Source organism: Paramormyrops kingsleyae, chromosome 23, assembly GCF_048594095.1.
Source record: "Paramormyrops kingsleyae isolate MSU_618 chromosome 23, PKINGS_0.4, whole genome shotgun sequence".
Taxonomy (NCBI): Eukaryota; Metazoa; Chordata; class Actinopteri; order Osteoglossiformes; family Mormyridae; genus Paramormyrops; species Paramormyrops kingsleyae.
Genome location: NC_132819.1, coordinates 17,286,528 through 17,307,043, shown reverse-complemented (window position 1 = coordinate 17,307,043; position 20,516 = coordinate 17,286,528). Strand labels below are relative to the sequence as shown.

At 47.5% G+C, this 20,516-nt stretch overlaps 2 protein-coding genes across 13 annotated transcripts in view; both read left to right on the top strand.

Annotated features, from left to right (window-relative positions):
* ankib1a (ankyrin repeat and IBR domain containing 1a) overlaps positions 1-16,740 on the top strand; it is a 42,440-nt gene extending 25,700 nt beyond the window's left edge. For 11 of the 12 annotated variants that reach the window (XM_072705913.1, XM_072705912.1, XM_072705911.1 and 8 more), the window contains 12 exons: positions 866-954; positions 2,682-2,812; positions 4,989-5,123; positions 5,526-5,612; positions 5,750-5,816; positions 5,897-6,042; positions 6,190-6,368; positions 7,864-7,915; positions 8,128-8,202; positions 11,375-11,486; positions 12,103-12,137; positions 13,882-16,740. In XM_072705913.1, coding sequence (XP_072562014.1) covers positions 866-954; positions 2,682-2,812; positions 4,989-5,123; positions 5,526-5,612; positions 5,750-5,816; positions 5,897-6,042; positions 6,190-6,368; positions 7,864-7,915; positions 8,128-8,202; positions 11,375-11,486; positions 12,103-12,137; positions 13,882-14,670 — 1,897 coding nt within the window. In that variant the 3' untranslated portion in view covers positions 14,671-16,740. The remainder of the gene's footprint in view (positions 1-865; positions 955-2,681; positions 2,813-4,988; positions 5,124-5,525; positions 5,613-5,749; positions 5,817-5,896; positions 6,043-6,189; positions 6,369-7,863; positions 7,916-8,127; positions 8,203-11,374; positions 11,487-12,102; positions 12,138-13,881) is intronic. The other variant, XM_072705916.1, reaches the window with a different exon arrangement.
* A 357-nt stretch (positions 16,741-17,097) lies between these two features.
* Positions 17,098-19,295, top strand: gatad1 (GATA zinc finger domain containing 1). Its single transcript, XM_023811772.2, has 5 exons — positions 17,098-17,512; positions 17,590-17,712; positions 17,789-17,848; positions 18,149-18,332; positions 18,805-19,295. Exons 1-5 carry the CDS (start codon positions 17,333-17,335, stop codon positions 18,993-18,995), a joined length of 738 nt encoding a protein of 245 aa, XP_023667540.1. The 5' UTR covers positions 17,098-17,332; the 3' UTR covers positions 18,996-19,295.
* Positions 19,296-20,516: the final 1,221 nt, after the last annotated feature.

The window sequence follows — 20,516 nt, the reverse complement described above, 5'->3', positions numbered from 1 at the left end:
TACACGACACACACATTGCCGAACACAGCTGTGTGCTTAAGCACGCAATCTCCTGCATTAGTAACGGAATGGGTGGTTGTACTGTATCCACTTGGCACCATCGCAGGATCCCATTCTTCCGACAAGTCAGTTACCGTAGCAAGGGATCTGGTCACCCAGCGTCAATACTCACCCTGAATGGCAGCAAGTCCCACCAGCAATGTTCCAGCTCCTAATGTCAAGCCTTCCCAGAAGAGTAGGGTGCTGGTGTCCACATACTTTTAGATATATCTAGTGTACATTGCAGGAAGGGAAACTCACCACTGGAGGGCCTAGTTTCGTTATGGTGCAAGCTCCACATCTATAAATTCTGTGGTGTGGCCTACTTAACATGGTATGGGGTTTTTTTTTTTTTTTTTTTTTTTTTTTTGCTTTTCTCCCCCTTTCCCCTGGGGTTGTGTTGCATTCTGGGAGCTGGAGTGTGTCAAAGTAACTCCCAGGTGCATTTTGTCACACGGGACACCGACTGCGTGTCCATATGTGCATGTGTTCCCTCTGCTTTCTGACTGAGGGCCAGGCTTTTCCCAGAGCTTTGACATTTTTAATCTCCCCTCACCTTTTGCGCCTGTTCTGAGCACGCCCAAAGGTGCTGACCCACTTTTCGGGTCGACCTCCCCTCCGGGTGCTTAGCACGGCGCTAGCTTTAGCAGCTCGAAGACGGCCATGTTCCCATGTTCATAGAAATCCTGGATGAACCCTGATAATAGGGGATGTGAAACGCGGGGTGATGTGAGCCCGCTTGCCGGTGCCCCGATGGGGAGGATGTTCAGTCGCCTGCCCGCCAGGGCTGAGCACGGCCGCTGAGCACGCCTGTGTCTTCCCGCAGGGAGTGTCTCGGGGAGGCTCACGAACCGTGTGACTGCCAGACTTGGAACATGTGGCTCCAGAAGGTGTCCGAGATGAAACCGGAAGAACGTGAGGAGAAGCACCGGCCGGGGCTCACGCGGGTGGGAGGGAGGGAGGGAGGGAGGTTGCTGATTGGCCGCACGAGCGATTGGCGCTCTTCAGCCCCAATGAAACGAGCACATTGCTGAATTACTTTGAGTGCCTTATAAAGCCATGTGTTTCACCAGAGCGATCAAAGGTAAGGCAGCCATCCATATACCAAACACACGGTGCTGCCTCTAATATTGACTTTAGCATCGAATTTGCTGTAAAGAATGATTGTTTTATTAATGACATTTCACATTTAAGAGTTGTAATATATTTGGAATGTAGATTTTTAATTTGTTAAAAAAAAGCAAGCACTACCCTCATGTGACCATGCAAACATACTGGGTTTAGCATAATTGTTTTGCCGCCTTAGGGCTCAGGAACATAGTTGGATGGTGTCACCCAAAAGGGCCGGATGATACTTCTGTGTTGAGCCTACGCCGTAACCTGTGCAAGTAGCCTGTGCCGTTGCGAGCATTTGTACTTGCGCGTTGGTGTGTCTGTGTCGCTCTGCAATTACCCAGCCAAAAGGCTAGGTGATGCATAGTTTTGAATGTTGCATTTTTCTTCCCACTCTGCGATATATTTGTTTGTTGAATCACGCAGTTGAAACTGGGGAAAAAAAAACAACCATCTAAATGAAGTATCCATTTGTCGAGTCCTGCTGCTGCTGCAAACTTCCTCTAGACAAATTTGGAAAAACGTCGAGCTGCTACGAATTCACTTTTATGCACTTTCCTTTCTAAAGGTGGTGTCTAGATACTATTTTTACTTTTTGTTTTTTAAGTCTCTTAAAGTACAAATAGGCTTAACGAAGGTAAACGAAAAATGGCACTGCATCCTGAGTATTCTGTAGGCATGTTGCTACAATGCCTTGGGCGGGTTATTTAATGCTAGATATAAATAGCGCTTCTGTTTCTATCAGCGATATAAGTACACCGGGGATGTACGCTTTCTTCGTTCCCAAAAAGAAAAAGAATGCTACCAAGTGGACCAATCACAGTTCTTGTGATCTGCGTCACCACGACATGTAATTACCTTTCTGGGGAGCTGCATGTCAGGCATAGGTCCATGGCTACACCGTACTTACGGCGTCGATTCTACGCAGAAGTATCAACCCAGCCTTGAGGGTGAAAATGAGTAGATGGAGCTTCAGTCTGGCAGTCTTTGTATTTTCATAATGACTGCTGCATATATTGTGTGTTTGCTCAGAGGTGGAAAGCTCAGGTTCAGAAAGTACAAATCTAGCCCAGGATTTTGTTTCAATCAACTGAGTATAAAGAGTTTCAATCAACCAGTTGAGCATTCTGTGAATGTAACTCTTTATACTCAGTTGATTGAAACAGAATCCTGGGCTTGGTTTGTACATTCTGAACCTGAACTTTCCATCCTCTGTGTATGATTATGGCTAATATCATATGTCAGATTTATTAACATTCCTCTGTAGGTCAGGCAAGTATAACTCATAGATTCGATAATGTACCGTAGGTCGTCTTTCCAGCAGTCGAACAGAAATGAGTACAGTGTGTTTGCACAGATCAGTTTCCTCACCTGGGAGATGAAGTGATGCTCGAGTGTGTGTGGCCGTCCTGTTAAGCAGGACGTGATCTCGTAGATGCGACCTGTCACTCTGCTCGCGTTAAACCTGGTGGGGGTGGGGCAGGGTGGGAGGTCCCGGCTCACAGTCTCGTGCCGTTCCTTCCGGAAAGTGGCCGGCGTGAGCGAGGCCTACGAGGACGCTGCCAACTGCCTGTGGCTGCTCACCAACTCCAAGCCGTGTGCCAACTGCAAGTCGCCCATCCAGAAGAACGAGGGCTGCAACCACATGCAGTGTGCCAAGGTAGGCTTGGTTTGCAGTGCGGCCACCTGGTGTCACCATGTCTAATTATAACACGCCACTGTGGGGGGGCAGCTGCCGGATGAGGGCGGCGCCAGCCTGGTCACTTCTTGGTAACACGGGCAGTAATGGCACTGTGGGCTTCTTCAGTGTAGATGATGACTGGGATAACTGGGTATTAGGTGAGCGAAAGAGACCGAGCTTTGTGGTATTGAAGTCCATGTGTCCGTGCAAATGAAGCTCATTTAAATGCGGATCATTATGTGGCTCGGCAGGTTGTGCTTGTCATCAGAAGGTCATCGGTTCGAATCCCTGAGCTTGCAGGGTGATTTCACCATTGGGGCTCTTGCACAAGGCCTTTAACCTCCAGTTACTCCAGGCACTGTCTAACCTTGCTTTCTCAATAATGTACGTCACTTGGAATGAAAGCGTTTGCTAAATTAATAAGTTTAAGCACTTTGCTTCACAAAGCCCTCATCAAGATGCGCGCGTCTATTCCCGGTAAATCCCAAGGAGTAGATCTCGTTAGGTGGGGCTGTGACTGCATCCATATCGGTTACACGAAGCACGTGACTGACAGAAGCTCGCTTTCCTTTCCCGAGAGTCCTTCTGCAGCCGGGAGGTTCCTTGATGCCTTAATCACCTGCTCGGTACAGTAAATAATGTTGGCTGAGGCTGTGGCAAGTCCATTTACAAGATGGGAGGGTTAATGGAAGAGGTGAGGGAGCTCTTGATTTGACATTATCCATTTAAGGGGGAATGTTTTTCGCTTTGCAAGCGTCGGTCTGTAGGATTTATGGATGCTGGATCATATTAGTGGTTTGAGCTCAGGGACAGGCAAGAGGTAATGGGTTATGATGACGGGGTGGGTCACCTGCAAGACTCCCGTCTTCCTGCGTTCTGGTTGTTTCAGTGCATCTGTGAAGGAGAACTTCCCCTAGCAGATGAAGAGACTAGCTTGACTTGCCATAGTTGCAGTTCACTGACCGCAAACACGACCGGCACACTGAACAGACGCCCTCCGCGAAGCGCGTCCACACGGCACCTTGTCGGGTCCGAGCCTGGACCGCCGCTCTCTGTGAAGGTAGCGTGTGGTTTTTTGCATGTTGATGCCCCTTTGGGTCATGAAACGCCCATTTAATAATGTGGCCAAGACACGGTGCTGCCTCTAAATGCGAGGACGGTCTGCCCGGGCCGCCCTTGCTCCAAGCCCTGAGTCATGCCGCCTTTCATTTGTTCTCCCCAGCAGAGCGGTACTGTTTTATCTTGTGCTCCCATTGCCAGGTTGTATTTCTGAGCTGCGGCGGTCAGGCCTTAGCTTTTAAGCCCGGCTGTGAAGGAGAGCTGGCCTCTCTGCGTGCGGCGTGCGGGACGCTCCTCACGCAGGGGGAGGCTGTGCGTGCCTTTTGGGGCATTTAATGGGCCCTGGGTCAATCTGCTGTCATTGCTGCCGTACCTCCCTCACCAACCCTTAATTCTCCTCCTCTCCGAATGCGGCTGCCTCTCCGAGCGTCCTGATGATCAGACTCCCTTCCCTGTCCCCGATTTGGCGGCTCCCCGAGTGTGGCCGTACAGCCAGGTGTGGCGTCGCTCACCGGCACCACCGTCCATCATCTCCAGTTCTGGATCCTGAATGGGCCAAATTTCACTGACTCAAACCAATGATGGATACAGGAATAGCCTCTCGAGGTTCTTATGAGGTTGTTAACTTTATAACCATCATTACTGATCTCGGGCAGGAAAGGTGGGACACGTTGCTTATTCTTGCAGGCGTCTGTGTTACTCTTGGCCTCTAACAAGGTTAAATATCTGCCTCCGGTGGTTGACATGAATGTGTGAGTGTGTCTGTCGATTACTGAGGTACTATACAGCTTGAAAGGTCGTTGGTGTCGTCAGTGTCACCTAAACAAAAGTATTTCACTTGGATGCAAAAGACACAGTGTGATGGAGGTGGGTCTGATTATTCCAAATTAGGTTATCAAGAGTTGAGAGTTTTTAAATCTGATTTCCGGGGGACTGTCTGCCTTATTACCTCCAGTGTTGTATTTCATTTCCCTTTCAAAGAATAGGCTTAGAATTGATCTGTAGTCCCGGTTGGGATCGAGCCCTGAGGCGTGTGTCGGGCCGCGGCCCCGCCCCCCTCTGACCACCGCCCCCCCCCCCCTCTCTTTCCCGGCAGTGCAAGTATGACTTCTGCTGGATCTGCCTGGAAGAATGGAAAAAGCACAGCTCATCCACAGGGGGGTACTATCGCTGTACGCGCTATGAGGTCATCCAACAGGTGGAGGAACAGTCCAAGGAGATGACGGTGGAGGTGCGGCAGTCTGCGTGCATGGCTCACGTCAGCACACACACACACACACGCACGCACACACACATACAGTACCTATGTATCATCCTCTTGCCAGTATTTATAGAGTGCTTCTGTGTGTAGTTGAATGCCAGTTTTGCTGTGCCTGCCTATATTTAGATCATTGTTCCTGCATTTACCTTTCACCTTGTTTCCAGAAACCCGAAAAGCCACCTAATTACAGGAATTGCAGGAAATCGTCAGCGGCTTTGTTCGCCAAAGCTAATGTTAGCAGCTGCCGTGCAGAAAGGTCGCGTGTCCGTGCAGCTGAGCACGGGTTTGTAGCTGCTGTTGTGGCCGCTCGCGGGAACGAGAGCGCCCTCTGACTCCGCCCACTGCATGAGCGCCCGCTGCTTCTCGTTCCAGGCTGAGAAGAAGCACAAGAGCTTCCAGGAGCTTGACCGCTTCATGCATTACTACACGCGCTACAAGAACCATGAACACAGCTACCAGGTCAGTGGTGTCGCTATACCTTTAAGGGGCGTGGCCTCTGCCTCTTTACCTTTAAGGGGCGTGGCCTCTGCCTCTTTACCTTTAAGGGGGACGTTTCCCTTTAAGCCACCATTGACCTGTACGTGATCCGTCCGCAGCTGGAGCAGCGCCTCCTCAAAACAGCCAAAGAGAAGATGGAGCAGCTGAGTAAAGCCTTCAGCGGAAGTGAGTCTCTCAGCGAGCCGCACCCCGTCGCCATCTCGCTTGCCGCGTCTGAGCTCTGTCGCCCTCCCACCTCCCGCCAGGAGAGGGCGCTCCCCCTGACACCACGTTCATTGAAGATGCGGTGCACGAGCTCCTGAAAACCCGGCGCATTCTCAAGTGCTCTTACCCATGCGGCTTCTTTCTGGAACCCAAAAGCACAAAGAAGGAGATCTTTGAACTTATGCAGGTACTGTGACGGCATCTGAATTAATAACCAGGGAGCTCAGTGTGACTGCGTTTGCCTAATCGCCTCATTTCCTGCATCTCTGACAAGCTCCTATTTATCTCCCCCAAAACACGCTCTCTCTCCTCCTCCCCGTCTGCCGCTTTGCAGACGGACCTGGAGATGGTGACAGAAGACCTCGCCCAGAAAGTCAACAGGCCTTACCTCCGCACGCCTCGACATCGGATCATCCGCGCTGCCTGCCTGGTCCAGCAGAAGAGGCAGGAATTCCTGGCCTCCGTGGCCAGAGGCGTGGCCCCCAACGACTCCCCGGAGGCCCCCCGTCGCAGGTGCGGTGCCCCCCCCCCGAGCCGCACCCCTTATTTACAGCCACGTTTGAAGAAACGACATGCTGCAGTTATTACTTTTTATACGTCCTGTGAGTCGTCGTCCCCCCCCCCCCCCCCCGAATGGTCTCAGTTAGGCAGCATCGGGGACATAAAACATGAGGCCTGAATTACTTTTCGGGACAACAAAAGGCACTGGACTCCCGGAGTCATTAGACTGAAGCAGCACTAGTAATGTCTGTCCTTCAGAACAGACTGCTGTTCCTGGGAAGGGCAGATTAGCACAGGGCAAAATACTTATTTGTAACAGTGCAGACTTAATGTTTTTATATGCATACACACAGTTTTAGTTTCTCACTACCCGCTTGTATTGAAGCATGACCTACCTAGTTCTTTGGCTGTTCTAAGCGAGTCTGGCAGCTACAGTATGCTATCATACCATACTTTGTGTGGCTGACATTAGATACATCTGTATATTTAAGGTCTCTGTGCTTCTCCAGCTCTCTGTCTGTGTTTGTCTGTGTTTCTTTGTGCCTGTCTGTGTCTCTGTGTCTGTGTGTGTATCTCTGTCTGTCTGCGTCTGAGTATATGTGTGTGTATGTTTGTGTCTGTCTCTGTATGTGCATCTGTGTGTGTCTCTGTATGTTTGTATCTGTCTCTGTATGTGCATCTGTGTGTGTCTGTATGTCTGTGTCTCTCTGTATGTGCATCTGTGTGTGTCTCTGTATGTCTGTGTCTCTCTGTATGTGCGTCTGTGTGTGTCTCTGTATGTTTGTGTCTGTCTCTGTATGTGCGTCTGTGTGTGTCTCTGTATGTCTGTGTCTCTCTGTATGTGCGTCTGTGTGTGTCTCTGTATGTCTGTGTCTCTCTGTATGTGCGTCTGTGTGTGTCTCTGTATGTTTGTGTCTGTCTCTGTGTGTGCGTCTGTGTCTGTCTCTGTATGTTTGTGTCTGTCTCTGTATGTGCGTCTGTGTCTGTCTCTGTCTCTGTCTCTGTGCCTGTGTGTCTGTGTTAATGGGATGGCGTTCTGTGCCTATTTGTGTAGACTTTATAGAGAATACCCCTGTTACTGTTAGCAGTGTTTATTACAGACATGTTTGTGAGTTACTTGCTGCAGTCCTGGTCAAAGCCCTTGTAGGGCCCTAGGCAGGCGTCACCACTTGTGCCCCTGGTGGCCGCCTGTGTCTCTGCAGTATCCACCACACCTGCCCACTTAGAGCAGCCCATAGAGCCTAACTAGCTTATCTAGCTGAAGATATACAGTTTGCTCGACACAGCTCCTGATAGTGAGGCGTGAGACGATTGTTTACTGTTCCGGGCTTGATGCAGTAGCTGCTGTCGCAGGGATCAGAGCAGTGGCTCTGTGTCGACAGGCGGCCTCGCAGCAGAGCAGTCTGCCAGTAGCGTTTAGCGGGGTTAAACGCCGTAAGAGATGAAAGGTGCCGCTCTTTCCTGCGGACGCATGCCGCTCCTGACCCCGCCTGTCTGTCCTTTGCAGTTTCGCAGGCGGAACTTGGGACTGGGAGTACTTAGGATTTGCTTCCCCAGAGGTGAGTGAAAGCCAGCATCTCCGCTTCTGACTGCGGGGGCTCTCTCTCCCCGGCCCTGTATGTGTGTGTGCGTGCGTGCGTGTGTGTGCGTGCATGTTTTATCCTTGCACAGCGTGAGATGCATTGGCGCAAGCGCGTAAGTGCATGTTCCCGAAAGCCTAACCCTGTTGCAGGCCGAAGGTCTCTTAGTCTTGTTCTGTTTTAATCTGAAGATCCTGGCCAATCAGTCGGTACTGGGAGGAAATGATCAGAGAGAGAACTATCAGAGTTCAGGAGCACAGCAGCAGGTATTCTCATGGCCAATGGCCGCTGTTCTTGCAGTCATCTTTTTGCTGAATCATATATAAGCATGATTGATTTATTTTTCTTTCCTCCCCCGTTTTTTTTTCTTTTTTTTTTTTTTTTTAAATTAATTTTCCCAGTATTTTCTCACCGAGGCCAGGAAAAATGTCAGAAGTTCCCCCATAACAGCTCAGGCTGTCTCTTCCTGAGTGCCATACCCCATTTCCACTGTAGGATCCCTACTGTAGGCCTCTGACCAGCTGTGCTTACTTTTTGAGATATAATGTAAGCACAGGCTGTGCCACTAGGGGGCGTGAACAGCAAGATGGCAGGCTGAGACCATCTGGGCTTGACAGGCATGGTCTCGAGCACTCAGCCCATAATTTCTCTACTGTAGCGGCATCTTTACCTCCTATCCTGTCACCAGTTGTCTGGGATTTCCATATTTATTTATTTCGAAGTGTTCATAGGCAGAGAACCCTTCAGAAATTCTTCCACACTGTTGTCTGGTTAAAATTGACTGTGTGTATATGTGTGAGTGTGCTCATCCCGATTAACGCACTTCATCACACACGAATTCTTTGGTATTTGTTACATCTTTTTTCTCAGTACCCATCACCCTAAACCCAGCTGTTCCCACGCTCTGGACCACGATGCTGTGCTTAGGAGGTCTTTAGTGAACTTCTCCAGATGTTTTAACCCCATATTTATGTATTTAATAATGTGTTTCTCTTTGAAGATTGCTCTCCTTGTGCTAATTTATGAAAAGTGACCCATTGAACGGAAACTCTAGTTAGAAGAATCATTGTCACCCGCGTTTGGCTGTAAGACCTTTAAGAATTAATAGTAAGTCACACGTGAGCGTCATCCTCTACTTTAGGGTTACCCAAATGCCTGTACCTTAGGTCTTGTACCTAATTGTTCTTAAATAGTATACCTTTTATGATCTACTGTTATACAGCACAAGTCTTATAAGAGCAGTGTATAAAATGATGTAGAAGATTTGTTATTGTTTTGGTTATTACTGATATAATTTTTGTAATATATTTAGGCGTATTATACATAACAGCTGTAAAAGCCTGCAGTTCTTATCTTATCATTAGTAAAGATAGACTGTACCCTGATTAGTAATTAAGTCACACATATAATGTCTACAGTAGTTGGACCCTGAACTGCCACTGGACAGGAAATGAATGATCAGGAAGGCTATTTAAAAGGCTGTTTAGATTAAAAATAATGGTGACCTATTCTAATTGTATTCAAATAAGGCGCATAAGGATACAGACTGCTGACACAATATTTTGCCATTGTTGTACATAATTTGTACAGTGTCATCGTGCGTGAACAGCAGTGGAAATGGGGAATGGGTGAAAACGGCCGTTTCCCTGTCTGCTGTTCGGTATATTCCTCACTGAGGGGAAGTAAAGGGACAAGTGTCCTGCTACCCCCAGAAGAGGGGGGGGGGGGTTCTGAAAAGGACAAGTGAGCAGTGTCCCTGAAAACCAGTGGTGTGTCACTAAATAGTGCAAATCTAAAACTGAGCAAGGGAATCTGGAATAGTCTGGCTGCCTCTCTTCTTTCTTTCCCTCCTGTTTATTTTATTATGATTTAATAGCCCAAGGTAGACGCACCATCTTCCACTCTGGCTGCATTGATTTAACTGCAATACAAATGGCTGCTTTGCTTTTTGTCTGCACTGTTCATTCTGAGTGACCTTGTCCTGAGGAAGACATTTTTTTTTTTTTGTTTTCTTTCAGCAGCATTTCAGTTTTCTTTTTCTTTTTAAATATGTTCAGCTCAGAAGAACCAAACAAGTTGCTACTTCCGTTGTGGTATTTATTGTAGGTTTTTATGGGAAACGGACGCCGAAGGATCTCCAGCAAACAGGCGGCTTGACTCTTCACAGAACCATCTTAGATCCTGTGATACAGCATCTTTCTGTATAATTGGCCTGAACCTTCGTTCTGAGAGTTGACGCCTTTGATGATCGTTAGTGTGGTGGGGGGGAAAAAATGCCTGCTTTTCTGACATTCCGATTGGACACGACCAGACCGAGTGGAACACCGTCGGGGGGGGGGGGGGTGGAGACGTTCCAAAACACGAGCTCACATGGCGGTTCTGTAAATAACCAGTTTCTCTGAGTTATCTACAGCAGTTTTGCACGTTTGCCTTTTCTGAGTCGTACTCTTCTGCAGTTTGTGCAGCTGTAAGCCTGCAGCGAGAGCTGAACGCAACAAAAGAAACAGAATAGAACCTAGTTTATGTGAAATCTTTATGCAATGTACGTCCACATGGCTGGACACGAGTGCATGTGTCAGCAGGGTGTACAGAGGAATGATGAAACGTGGCTCTCGGGTGAGTGGGGGGGGGTTCTTTCTGTTCCATGAAGGTGTCCAGTTTATACTGAAAGCCGTCTTCAAGTTGACTAAAAGCATCCTTGGAGGTTTCTAGTAAATATATGAAGCGGTTTCTGGGACAGATTTACTTGCACTCAAATTTTGCTTTCTTGACGTTCTAATGTATTGCGCAGAAATGCCGGTGATACGTCTTTGCTGCTGAGTGTCTGGAGAGCACAGGGTGTCTTGAGTGCCTTTTGTCAGGAAAGCTGGGGTAAGAAAAGAAAAAGAAGGAAAAATTAAAACGATGGGGAACCTAGATGTCTTTAGGTCGCGTTGACGTTTAACCTTTTAATCTGAGTGTGCAAGCGACACTGAAGCACGTCATACACCAGGTGGCGCTGCCCTCCGCTAGCAGTCTCCCTTGGCCGCTCGCCAGCCGACCGGCCGTATGTTTGCACGCTTGTGTTCTAACCTCATCCCTTAATTACCAAATAAAGCTCATTCAGTGAACTGAGATGGTGGTTTTAGTCTTAAAATCAGAGGTAGGAGCGATTGAATCTTGTGTGTGGCTCAGCGGATTGGGAGGCTGCCTGTGTGATCGGAAGGTCATTGGTTCAAATCCCGGGGTTGACAAAATTGCTGCACGGACCGGCTGATGCTGCTTTTTCAGTTGTATGTCGCTTCGGAAAAAATTGCCTGCTAAAAAAAAATGTAGGGCAGGTACGGGGGGGGGGGGACCCCTAGCCTGTGCACTGCACGGCTGCTCTGACGGTACAGTGGCCCACAGTGAAGCTCCAGTGACCCTCTCCGCTGTGCCCCTGCTCCATCTTTCCTGCAGGAGTACGCAGAGTTCCAGTACCGCCGGAGACACCGGCAGCGGCGTCGCGGAGACACACACGGCCTGCGGAGCAGCACCCCTGACCCCGATGACCCCGGCGAGGGCGTCATAGGTACGCGGCCCCCACCTGCTCGCCCCCGCACTGGCCAGAGAGCAGCACCAATCAGGGCCGGTCTTCAAGCGATCTGTGTGCATTTCGATCGTATGTGACGATCTTGCTGTTAGTATCACTGGGTGTCGGAGTATTAAGGCTGGCAGCTGGAATTTACTCTGTTCAGAGTTTAATTGTATTCTGGCTTAAATGCTATGATTAAAGGGGAGGAGCTGCTGCTTTCATGTATCGTTCCCCCCCCCCCCCCATTCAGTCCTGTCATGGCCGCCCACTTCCCTTTAATACATCTGTTCCAGGAAGTGCCTAAAAAAAAAAAAGGCATCCAAAAATGGACAGGCTGATGAAGTGGAAAGCCAGCTTGATAGGGCAATAGGAAAAATGTGTTACTTTCCTGTTCCCGCATTGGTTAAATACAGATCACGAACTGTTAGTAGAAGAAGAGTATGAATTCTAAATCATGCGTGTCAAAGGATAGAGAAGGAATTCTTGGTTATCACCCAGGCCTCCTGTTAAACACTGATACACCCTGACGGAGACCGCAGCTTTTATCTTACCTGGTATTGGGGAGTGTTTTATGCTTTATGCTTTATCCTGAGCATGTGCTGTTTCCACACAGACACCCAGGACGGGGGGAGCAGTCGGAGGCATGTGGTGAGTGAGGCTCCCGTGCAGAGCGTCCAGCTGTGCCCCCCCCTCCCCCCCCCACGCCACCTCACATTGCTCTGATGCTCAGTAGCTGACCCTCCTGCTATTCCGCCACATTACATGCTGCTCTACCTTCTTGCGTTTTTTTTTTGCTCCTCTATGCTCTACTGTCCAGGAACCCACCTTAAGAAGCGCTGCCCATCAGTTCTAAGCCAGTGGTTCTCAACCAGTTTAGCCTCAGGACCCACATTGTCCCTCAGTCATTAAATCACGACCCTAAGTTTTTATTTGTGTCCTGACTGTCTGTCATATATTGTGTGTGTGTGTGTATATATACACTATATTGCCAAAAGTATTGGGACACCTGCCTTTACGCACACATGAACTTTAAGGCTGTGTTTATTTTTGACCATTCTTCCAGTACAGCATTTGAGAGGTCAGGTGCTGATGTTGGATGAGAAGGCCTGGCTCACAGTCTCCGCTCTAATTCATCCCAAAGGTATTCTGTTGGGTTGAGGTCAGGGCTCTGTGCAGGCCAGTCAAGTTCCTCCACACCAGACTCGCTCATCCATGTCCTTATGGACCTTGCTTTGTGCACTGGTATGCAGTGTTGGAACAGTGAGGGGCCATCCCCAAACTGTTCCCACAAAGTTGAGAGCATGAAATTGTCCAAAATGGCTTTGAATGTTGCAGCATAAAGAGTTCCTTTCACTGGAACTAAGGGGCCAAGCCCAACCCCTGAAAAACAACCCCACACCATAATCCCCCCTCCAGCAAACTTTACACTTGGCACAATGCAGTCAGGCAGGTACCGTTCTCCTGGCAACCGCCAAACCCAGACTCGTCCATCAGATTGCCAGACAGAGAAGCGTGATTTGTCACTCCAGAGAACACATCTTCACTGCTCTAGAGTCCAGTGGCGGTGTGCTTTACACCACTGCATCTAACACTGCATTGCACTTGGTGATGTAAGGCTTGGATGCAGCTGCTTGGCCATGGAAACCCATTCCATGAAGTTCTCTACACACTGTTCTTGAGCTAATCTGAAGGCCACACGAAGTTTGGAGGTCTGTAGCTATTGACTCTGCAGACAGTTGGCGACTTCTACACACTGTGCGCCTCAGCATGCGTTGTCCCCGCTCTGTGATTTTACATGACCTACCACTTCCTGGCTGAGTTGCTGTTGTTCCCAATTATAATACCACTAACGGTTGACTGTGGAATACTTGGTAACGAGGAAATTTCACGAATGGACTATCACGGTACCACACTTGGATTCACTGAGCTCCTGAGAGCGACCCATTCTTTCGCAAATGTTTGTAGAAGCAGTCTGCATGCCTAGGTGCTTGATTTTATATACCTGTGGCTATGGAAGGGATTGGAATACCTGAATTCAAGGATTTGGTGGGGTGTCCCAATACTTTTGGCAATATAGTGTGTGTGTATGTGTATAATATAAAATATAAATTTAATCCCTGACCCAACGAAAATGGTTACATGACCCCCTTTTGGGTCGCAATACACCAGTTGCGAGCCACTGTTCTAAATGGTGGAATTTAATGGACAGAGGGAGGTATTAAACTGACAAAGGGCTGCACACACTCACTCCCGGACAGTATATTTATATTTAATTGCCACTAATTAACAGGTGTGAATGCATTCTTCCAGATCTTAGTCATTCAGGGCGATGTCTGAAGGCCCGGATTGGTGCACGGTGTCATCATGTGACATATGCTGATTTTTGTCTAAGGCCCTCCGTTCCCTTGACGACGACGACCCCAACATTCTACTGGCCATCCAGCTGTCCCTGCAGGAGTCTGGCTTAGATGTGGGCGGCGACACCCAGGAGTTCCTGAATAACGAGGCGTCGCTGGGGGCGATCGGCACCTCCCTGCCCTCCCGGCTGGACCCGGCGCCCCGTGCCGTGGAGGTGCCCCGTGCCGCCCTCAGCAGCTCCGAGCTGCTGGAGCTGGGCGATAGCCTGATGAGGTTGGGCGCTGTGGCTGGCCAGTATGCGCCTGAGCACTTCAGTGGCTCGCACGCCTTTGACGATGCCACGGGCAGCAGCCCCCCCCAGTCTGAGGGTGCCGACCTCGACTCGGAGTGTCACGACCCCGCTGCCAATGCCAATCTACTGGGCAACATCATGGCTTGGTTCCACGACATGAATCCCCAAAGCATTGCCCTAATCCCCTCAGCCTCCTCTGAGCCTGGCCTGGACACGCAGCTGTCCGGCAGCCTGAAGGAAGGTCTGGAACCTCGGATTGAGGTACAGGAGCAGGTGGATGAGGAGGAGGGCCATCTGGGGAAGGTGGGGCAATGTCTACCATGCCAGGCTGGAGAGGATACTGAAACGACAAGGCCCACCCAACTGGAGCTGGAGCGTCTGGATGTTGTAACCGTGCCAGCCGTGGAGCAGGAGAACTACTGTAGCGCCAATCTCAGCCGCGCTGAAGGCCCTCAATGTGACTCTGACCCTGAGCACCAACAATGCAGCAGCGCCTCCCCAGACTGGGAGGAGCAAGTGCACCTGGTGTGAGAAATAATATAGCTAGCCCACCCAGAAAATCTTAACCGGTCTGAGAGGCAAATTATTAGCTCTAGCAGCAGTTGGAAGGTCAAAAGAAGGTTTCTTATGGAAGCACAACAGAAAGGTCTCGTTATGGGGGAGTTTGAGTGATGATAGGTATTTTTAATGAAAGATATGAAAGGTTAGAGGGCAGTTGAATACTGAGAGATTGTACTTATCTGTGGAACTAGGTATGGTAACTAGTTAAGTCCTATGACGGACAATAGTCAGGAAAGGCAGGGGGGAATCTGAATTTTTGCTTTTTGAATTTTTTGCTTTTCAGAAATATGCGAAAGATTAGGCCATGAGATCAGCCTCATCAAAGTGCATTTCCCCCTCTTTCAGCTAACTATAACCCCCCCCCCCCCCGGAATAATCATTGTGGTTTTCTTACCAGGATGAGACCTACTACTGAGAGGGGGGACAGAGTTCAGCCCTCCCAACCGTTAGGGGGCAGTGTTGCACCTTGCCGTGGTATCGGAATAGTAAACAGGCGGGTAAACCCCTTCCTGTCAATTCTCATCCGCCTCCTCTTTAAATGAAAAGGTGCCAAACTGTAACTAGAGTATATATGTACCACGTTGTTAACATGCGAACTGTGCCTAAGTTGCTAAGATCCAATCACGTTTATTTCCTTCCCATAGTTGCCCATCATTAGTCAATGCACATTTGCTTGTGATATAGAGAATGTGAACAAGACAGAGCTACTACGACAGGTTTTATTTTAAAATCATTATTAAAACAAAGCTGGAAATGTAATAATGCAGAGTAGCAGTGGACACAATCATGGTGTGTATTAGAAATGCAGTTAGCTATTTACTTCCCATAACCTAAGCACTGTAACACGCCTATGAGTATTTGAAAACGTAGGATTCATTTAAAATATGAACTTGCCGCGCAGGAAAGGGCTGTACCTTGAAGCGGATCTACTAAATTCATTACCGTGCCTTTATGTGAGAGTTTTTTTTAATTATTTTAAATTAATTACTGCGTCTCATGAGCTCTTTAGCGGTGTGGCTTACAAGCACTCAGCTCCCTTTGTGGTACAGTCTATTCATTAACAAACTAACAAAGGTTTTCGAACCTTAGCATTAAGAAAAACACATTTGTATCCATTCTTAGCCTCTCTTGCTTGTTAGATTATTTCTACATTTTTTTAAAGCATTGAAAAATGGAATATAAATTTAAATGTAATTATAGTGAGCCAACGGATTATTGATCACCTTCGATTCTGTTACATTTTATTCTTAAGTATAAAATTGCCATTTGTTCGACTTAGTTTCTGATTTGGGGCATGCAGGAATTTAGTGCCAGAGAAGCGTAACGCTGTAAACTTAAATACAACGGTGCAGGTCTTTTTTACGGAGATCTGAAATGACACTAAGAAGCACGGGTGGCACAGGTATTTATACGTAACACTTTAAGGTATTTATTAAAAAGTGAAATCCCCTTGCAACTTTGAAACTTAACTTTAGATGTGTCAAGGTATAAATTTGGATTGGATCATTTTCTGTGGCAAAACTGAACTTCGAGATAAACGGTTTTCCTTAAGGCTTCACTAAAAACGGTCTTTTTCTCAAGATAGGTGTGACTGTGCTGAAATACATGTCATCTGATGCTTAGAACAGCAGCGAAACGTGTGTGTCGCATTGAAGCAGTTTGTGAGAGTAACGTGCCGGAGTCCGTGACTTTCGTGGGACTTTTTGTTCTGTACGTCCCTATTTAAGTTGTGGAGTTTGACCATCGTCTTCTGTGAAACAGTATGCTGTGCATGAAAAGGGTCCTACTATATACAGTTTTTTTTTCCTTGGTACTGAATTTGACCTGACAACAGAAATCACTTTAAATTGGCAAAACTATTTTATAACCCACTGAAATTTTATATTGTAAAGCAACGTAACCTTGAAATGCGATTTGCACTTTCATAATGATATACTTGATACATTCCCAGTTTATATGGAAGTAAGTAATGTTTGATGTCTGGCCAAAACATGAAAGTGTCGGTTAAGGTTGACTTAATAAAACTGTGTAAAAATCTAACTTTGTAATATGTCATTCTTTTATTGCACATGTATTATTGATGCTGCATTGGGTATACGGTATTAAAGATGGACAATGGATACTATATAATATTTTTCTTATAGGAATCCATTCTAAAAACCTTATCTGCCGGCACGAGCACTTCGCCTCAGCTTTTCAGAGAAGTTTTAGGTTGCTACCATAGACCACCACTTGAGGGCGCCTTGTACGGCGCTCTCCTGTCTGGTGTCATAGGGCTTTTACGGACCAGTAGACATTAGTCCTCCCACCACCAGAGGCCGTCATGCTCACCTGACTCCCGTTTTGTGTTCGTGTTTGGGAGATTACAGACTAGTGAACATCCGTCTTCCCTCCACCAGAGGGCGCCATGTTCTTCCGCCTTCTCTTTTGTGTTTGTTTACGAGCCGTCAGCCATGTTAGTTTGTGTCGCTTGTGACAGTATTCGAATACCTCCATAGAAAACGGAAACTGTCGCTTTATGTTGTCTGGCGGGTTTACTTGCTCGGATCGTAAGCTGGGGTAAGTCTAAATAAAGCAGGCGCATGCACGTTGCTCGTTAGCAACCGACTGGCCCGTCTCCGTAGCGTGAAACATGCCGCTGGGTCTGAAGCCGTGCTGCGCCGTTTGCAAGACCAACTCATCCTCCATGTGGAAGAAGGGAAATCAGGGAGAGATCCTGTGCAACAACTGCACCGGCAAGAGCGCCAGCACGGGGGCAGCGGGGGCTTCGGCCGCCTCCAGCACCCAGCAGAACAACGGCGGCGGAAAACAGGTAGAAAAGCCGACGGGCATCTCGTCTCCCGCGTCTGGATGCTGTGGCAGCGTGAGAGACGTGCCACTCTCCCCCAGTCTAAGCAGGAGATCCACCGGAGGTCGGCGCGCCTGAGAAGCACCAAGTACAAGGCTCCGGCCTCGGAGAAAAAGGTGTCCACCAAGGGCAAGGGCCGGCGGCACATCTTCAAGCTGAAAAACGTGAGTGGAGCGCCGTGCTCCGGTGATCCGTTGGTGTTTCTGCTTATTAAGGGACGCGCTGCTCTCTGCCTTTCAGCCCATCAAAGCCCCAGAGTCCGTGTCGACCATCATCACCTCCGAGTCGCTGTTTTACAAGGTACCCAATAGACCCAACCCGTTTTATAGTAAACTGTGTTATTGTCAATTGGCACATTCCGCAATGTTATTTCATCCCCATATCGCACTGGTTGTGTGTTATTTATTACCATGCATTTTGTATTCTTATATTTAACTGCTTTGTATTGCACTGCTGCCTCGTTATACCCCCATGCACCCACCCCGCGCAATTGTGGTCCAAGAATATCACTATTTCCCGAGTACACGTGATAGTAAAGCGTTATAACTACAGGGGCTGCGTTTTTGCTACCGATCTGTGGTGTGGCTCCTCTCGTCCCAGGGTGTGTATTACCAAATCGGAGACGTGATCAGAGTGATAGACGAGGAGGACGGGAAGTCGTACTACGCCCAGATCCGGGGCTTCGTTCAGGACCAGTACTGCGAGAAAAGCGCAGCCCTGACGTGGCTCCTGCCGACCCAGGCCAGTCCCAAGGACCAGTTTGATCCTGGCACTTACATCGTAGGTGGGTAAAGACAATTATATTACTAGGAAAAACCAAATCTAAACAGTTGCGTACAGTTTTCTGCCTCCATCAGACCCAGATGGGCTCCATACTTGGAGTTTATTTATCATGGAGCCTTTAAATGAGTCATACTTCCCTTTATTGGCGAGGTACAACTGCATGTACTAGGAATTTGTTTTGGGAGTATTGGTGCTTACATTCACAAATAACATAGACAAGATAAATAGGTAAATAAGATCATACATTAAGAAAAATAGCTAAGTAGGTCACTGTCACCATTGTTATGCGTTTGTCAGCTTGGGCCCTACTTACATTTATAAGTACAATACAAGTTCACCTGTCAGATGTTTGCAGGGAAGGCAGTGAAGTTTGTATGATGTGTAATTGCGCTGATATTTTTGAAATGTGCTCTGCATAACAGTGTGTTTCATCTCTCATAAATATGGAATTGTGTTTTTGTTTTCGGTTTTAGGGCCTGAAGAAGATTTACCAAGAAAAATGGATTACCTAGAGTTCGTTTGCCACGCCCCCTCAGAGTATTTCAAATCGAGGAGTTGTCCGTTTCCTACTATACCCATCCGCCCGGAGAAGGGATATATCTGGACACACGTTGGACCAACACCGACAATTGCCATTAAGGAGTCCGTCAGCAGTAATAACTAACCTGATAAGACTGACTGAACCGGTTTTATGGACTTAACTGACTCCGGATAACGGAGGTTGTATATAGACGGCGACACAGTTGTGTAGCGTTTCATTTTTCCACCACACCTGATGGTACTGCACTAAAACATTTCCAGAATTTTTATATTTCATATGTTGTACAGTCTGTCTACAAAATCTAGTTTTCTCAAGCAGAGTAAGGACTGATTCTTTAACTTGCAGTGTAAGAAAGTGAGGTTTTGATGATGGCTCTTTCAGGCACTTTTTTGTACAGAGGAATAAACTGATGTTACCTGTAAATCTGCTATCGTTACCTCATTAAAAATGAAATCCTTGTGCGCCAAGTGAACAGGCTTTTCACCGGCTTAGGGAAAGTGGTTTTCATAGAGTGGATCCATTATTAATGGACCTTTAAGCTTTCTAATTCTAAAGATGATATTTTTTAGCTTTGATTTAAGCTCTTTATTTGGCAGTGGAAGGATGTTTCACACAAACAAAATGTTCCACAATGACATCCCAGCACTTCTGTTTGGTGCAAGTCGCGGTTTCTCTCCATCTCATTTTGGTGGCCTTGTCTTCCACTCCCGGCCCGTTCCAGGTGTACGGATAGTTAACAGCACCCTCAGACCATCTCTGGAGCTTTTTAATCACCGAGGAACATGCTTGGAGTGGTGGAGTATCACGATTCCGAATTGTTTATGTTATAGTTTGACGACGTTTTTTACCATGTTGCAGATGTGAGCAAAAGCCAGGCATTGCCGCAACCCCATCAGCTCCACCTAAGTTCTATACACACATCTGGCACTGGGAAAATTAGCATTTTTTGAGCTTAGGAATGATGGTTTTAAGGTTCTTAATAACCATTTATAGCATCACCTGGTATAGAACAAGATACTAGCTACTCAGCAGTGTGTGCATTTTCATGCCAGTGTCATGTCATAATTTAAGTTTTTCAGTCAGTTCAGATGTTAATGGATTAAAAACTTCTAATGCCTGATATTTGGACGTGAGCATTTGTATGAACCCAAGACTGATGTGGATTGCTGCCAGGGTAATTCTACCTGTGTTAAAGGCTGAATATGCAGTCTCTGTTAAATGAGGACAAAACTCAGAGTCGTATGAGTTTATAACTGCTTTGCTTGTATATCTATATCTAGTAGGCAGCATAATAGTTCACACCTCTTCTGTTTGAGTATAACCCCCTTGTGTGTGTGTGTGTGTGTGTGTGTGTGTGTGTGTGTGTGTGTGTGTGTGTGTGTGTGTGTGTGTGTGTGTGTGTGTGTGTGTGTGTGGATTATGTTTATATCACATTGTGGGAACCAAATGTGCCATAATGTAATAACCTGGGTTTTTTTTTTGACGTTGTGGGGGACATTTTTCAGGTCCCCACAAAGATCTGTGACTGCAATCAAAAAACTAAAAATGCGAAAAGTCTGGTGTTTTGTTTGATTACTTGTGGTTAAGGTTAAGACTGGGTAGGGGTCACGGTCATCATTTTGGGATTAGAGTTTTCCCCATAGG

Bases quoted from the DNA above. Each gene is read 5' to 3' on its own strand.
- gatad1 (XM_023811772.2), top strand. From the start codon at position 17,333: ATGCCGCTGGGTCTGAAGCCGTGCTGCGCCGTTTGCAAGACCAACTCA. The intron at 17,513-17,589 runs GTAGAAAAGCCG...ACTCTCCCCCAG, and splicing joins ACAACGGCGGCGGAAAACAG to TCTAAGCAGGAGATCCACCG. The intron at 17,713-17,788 runs GTGAGTGGAGCG...TCTGCCTTTCAG, and splicing joins ACATCTTCAAGCTGAAAAAC to CCCATCAAAGCCCCAGAGTC.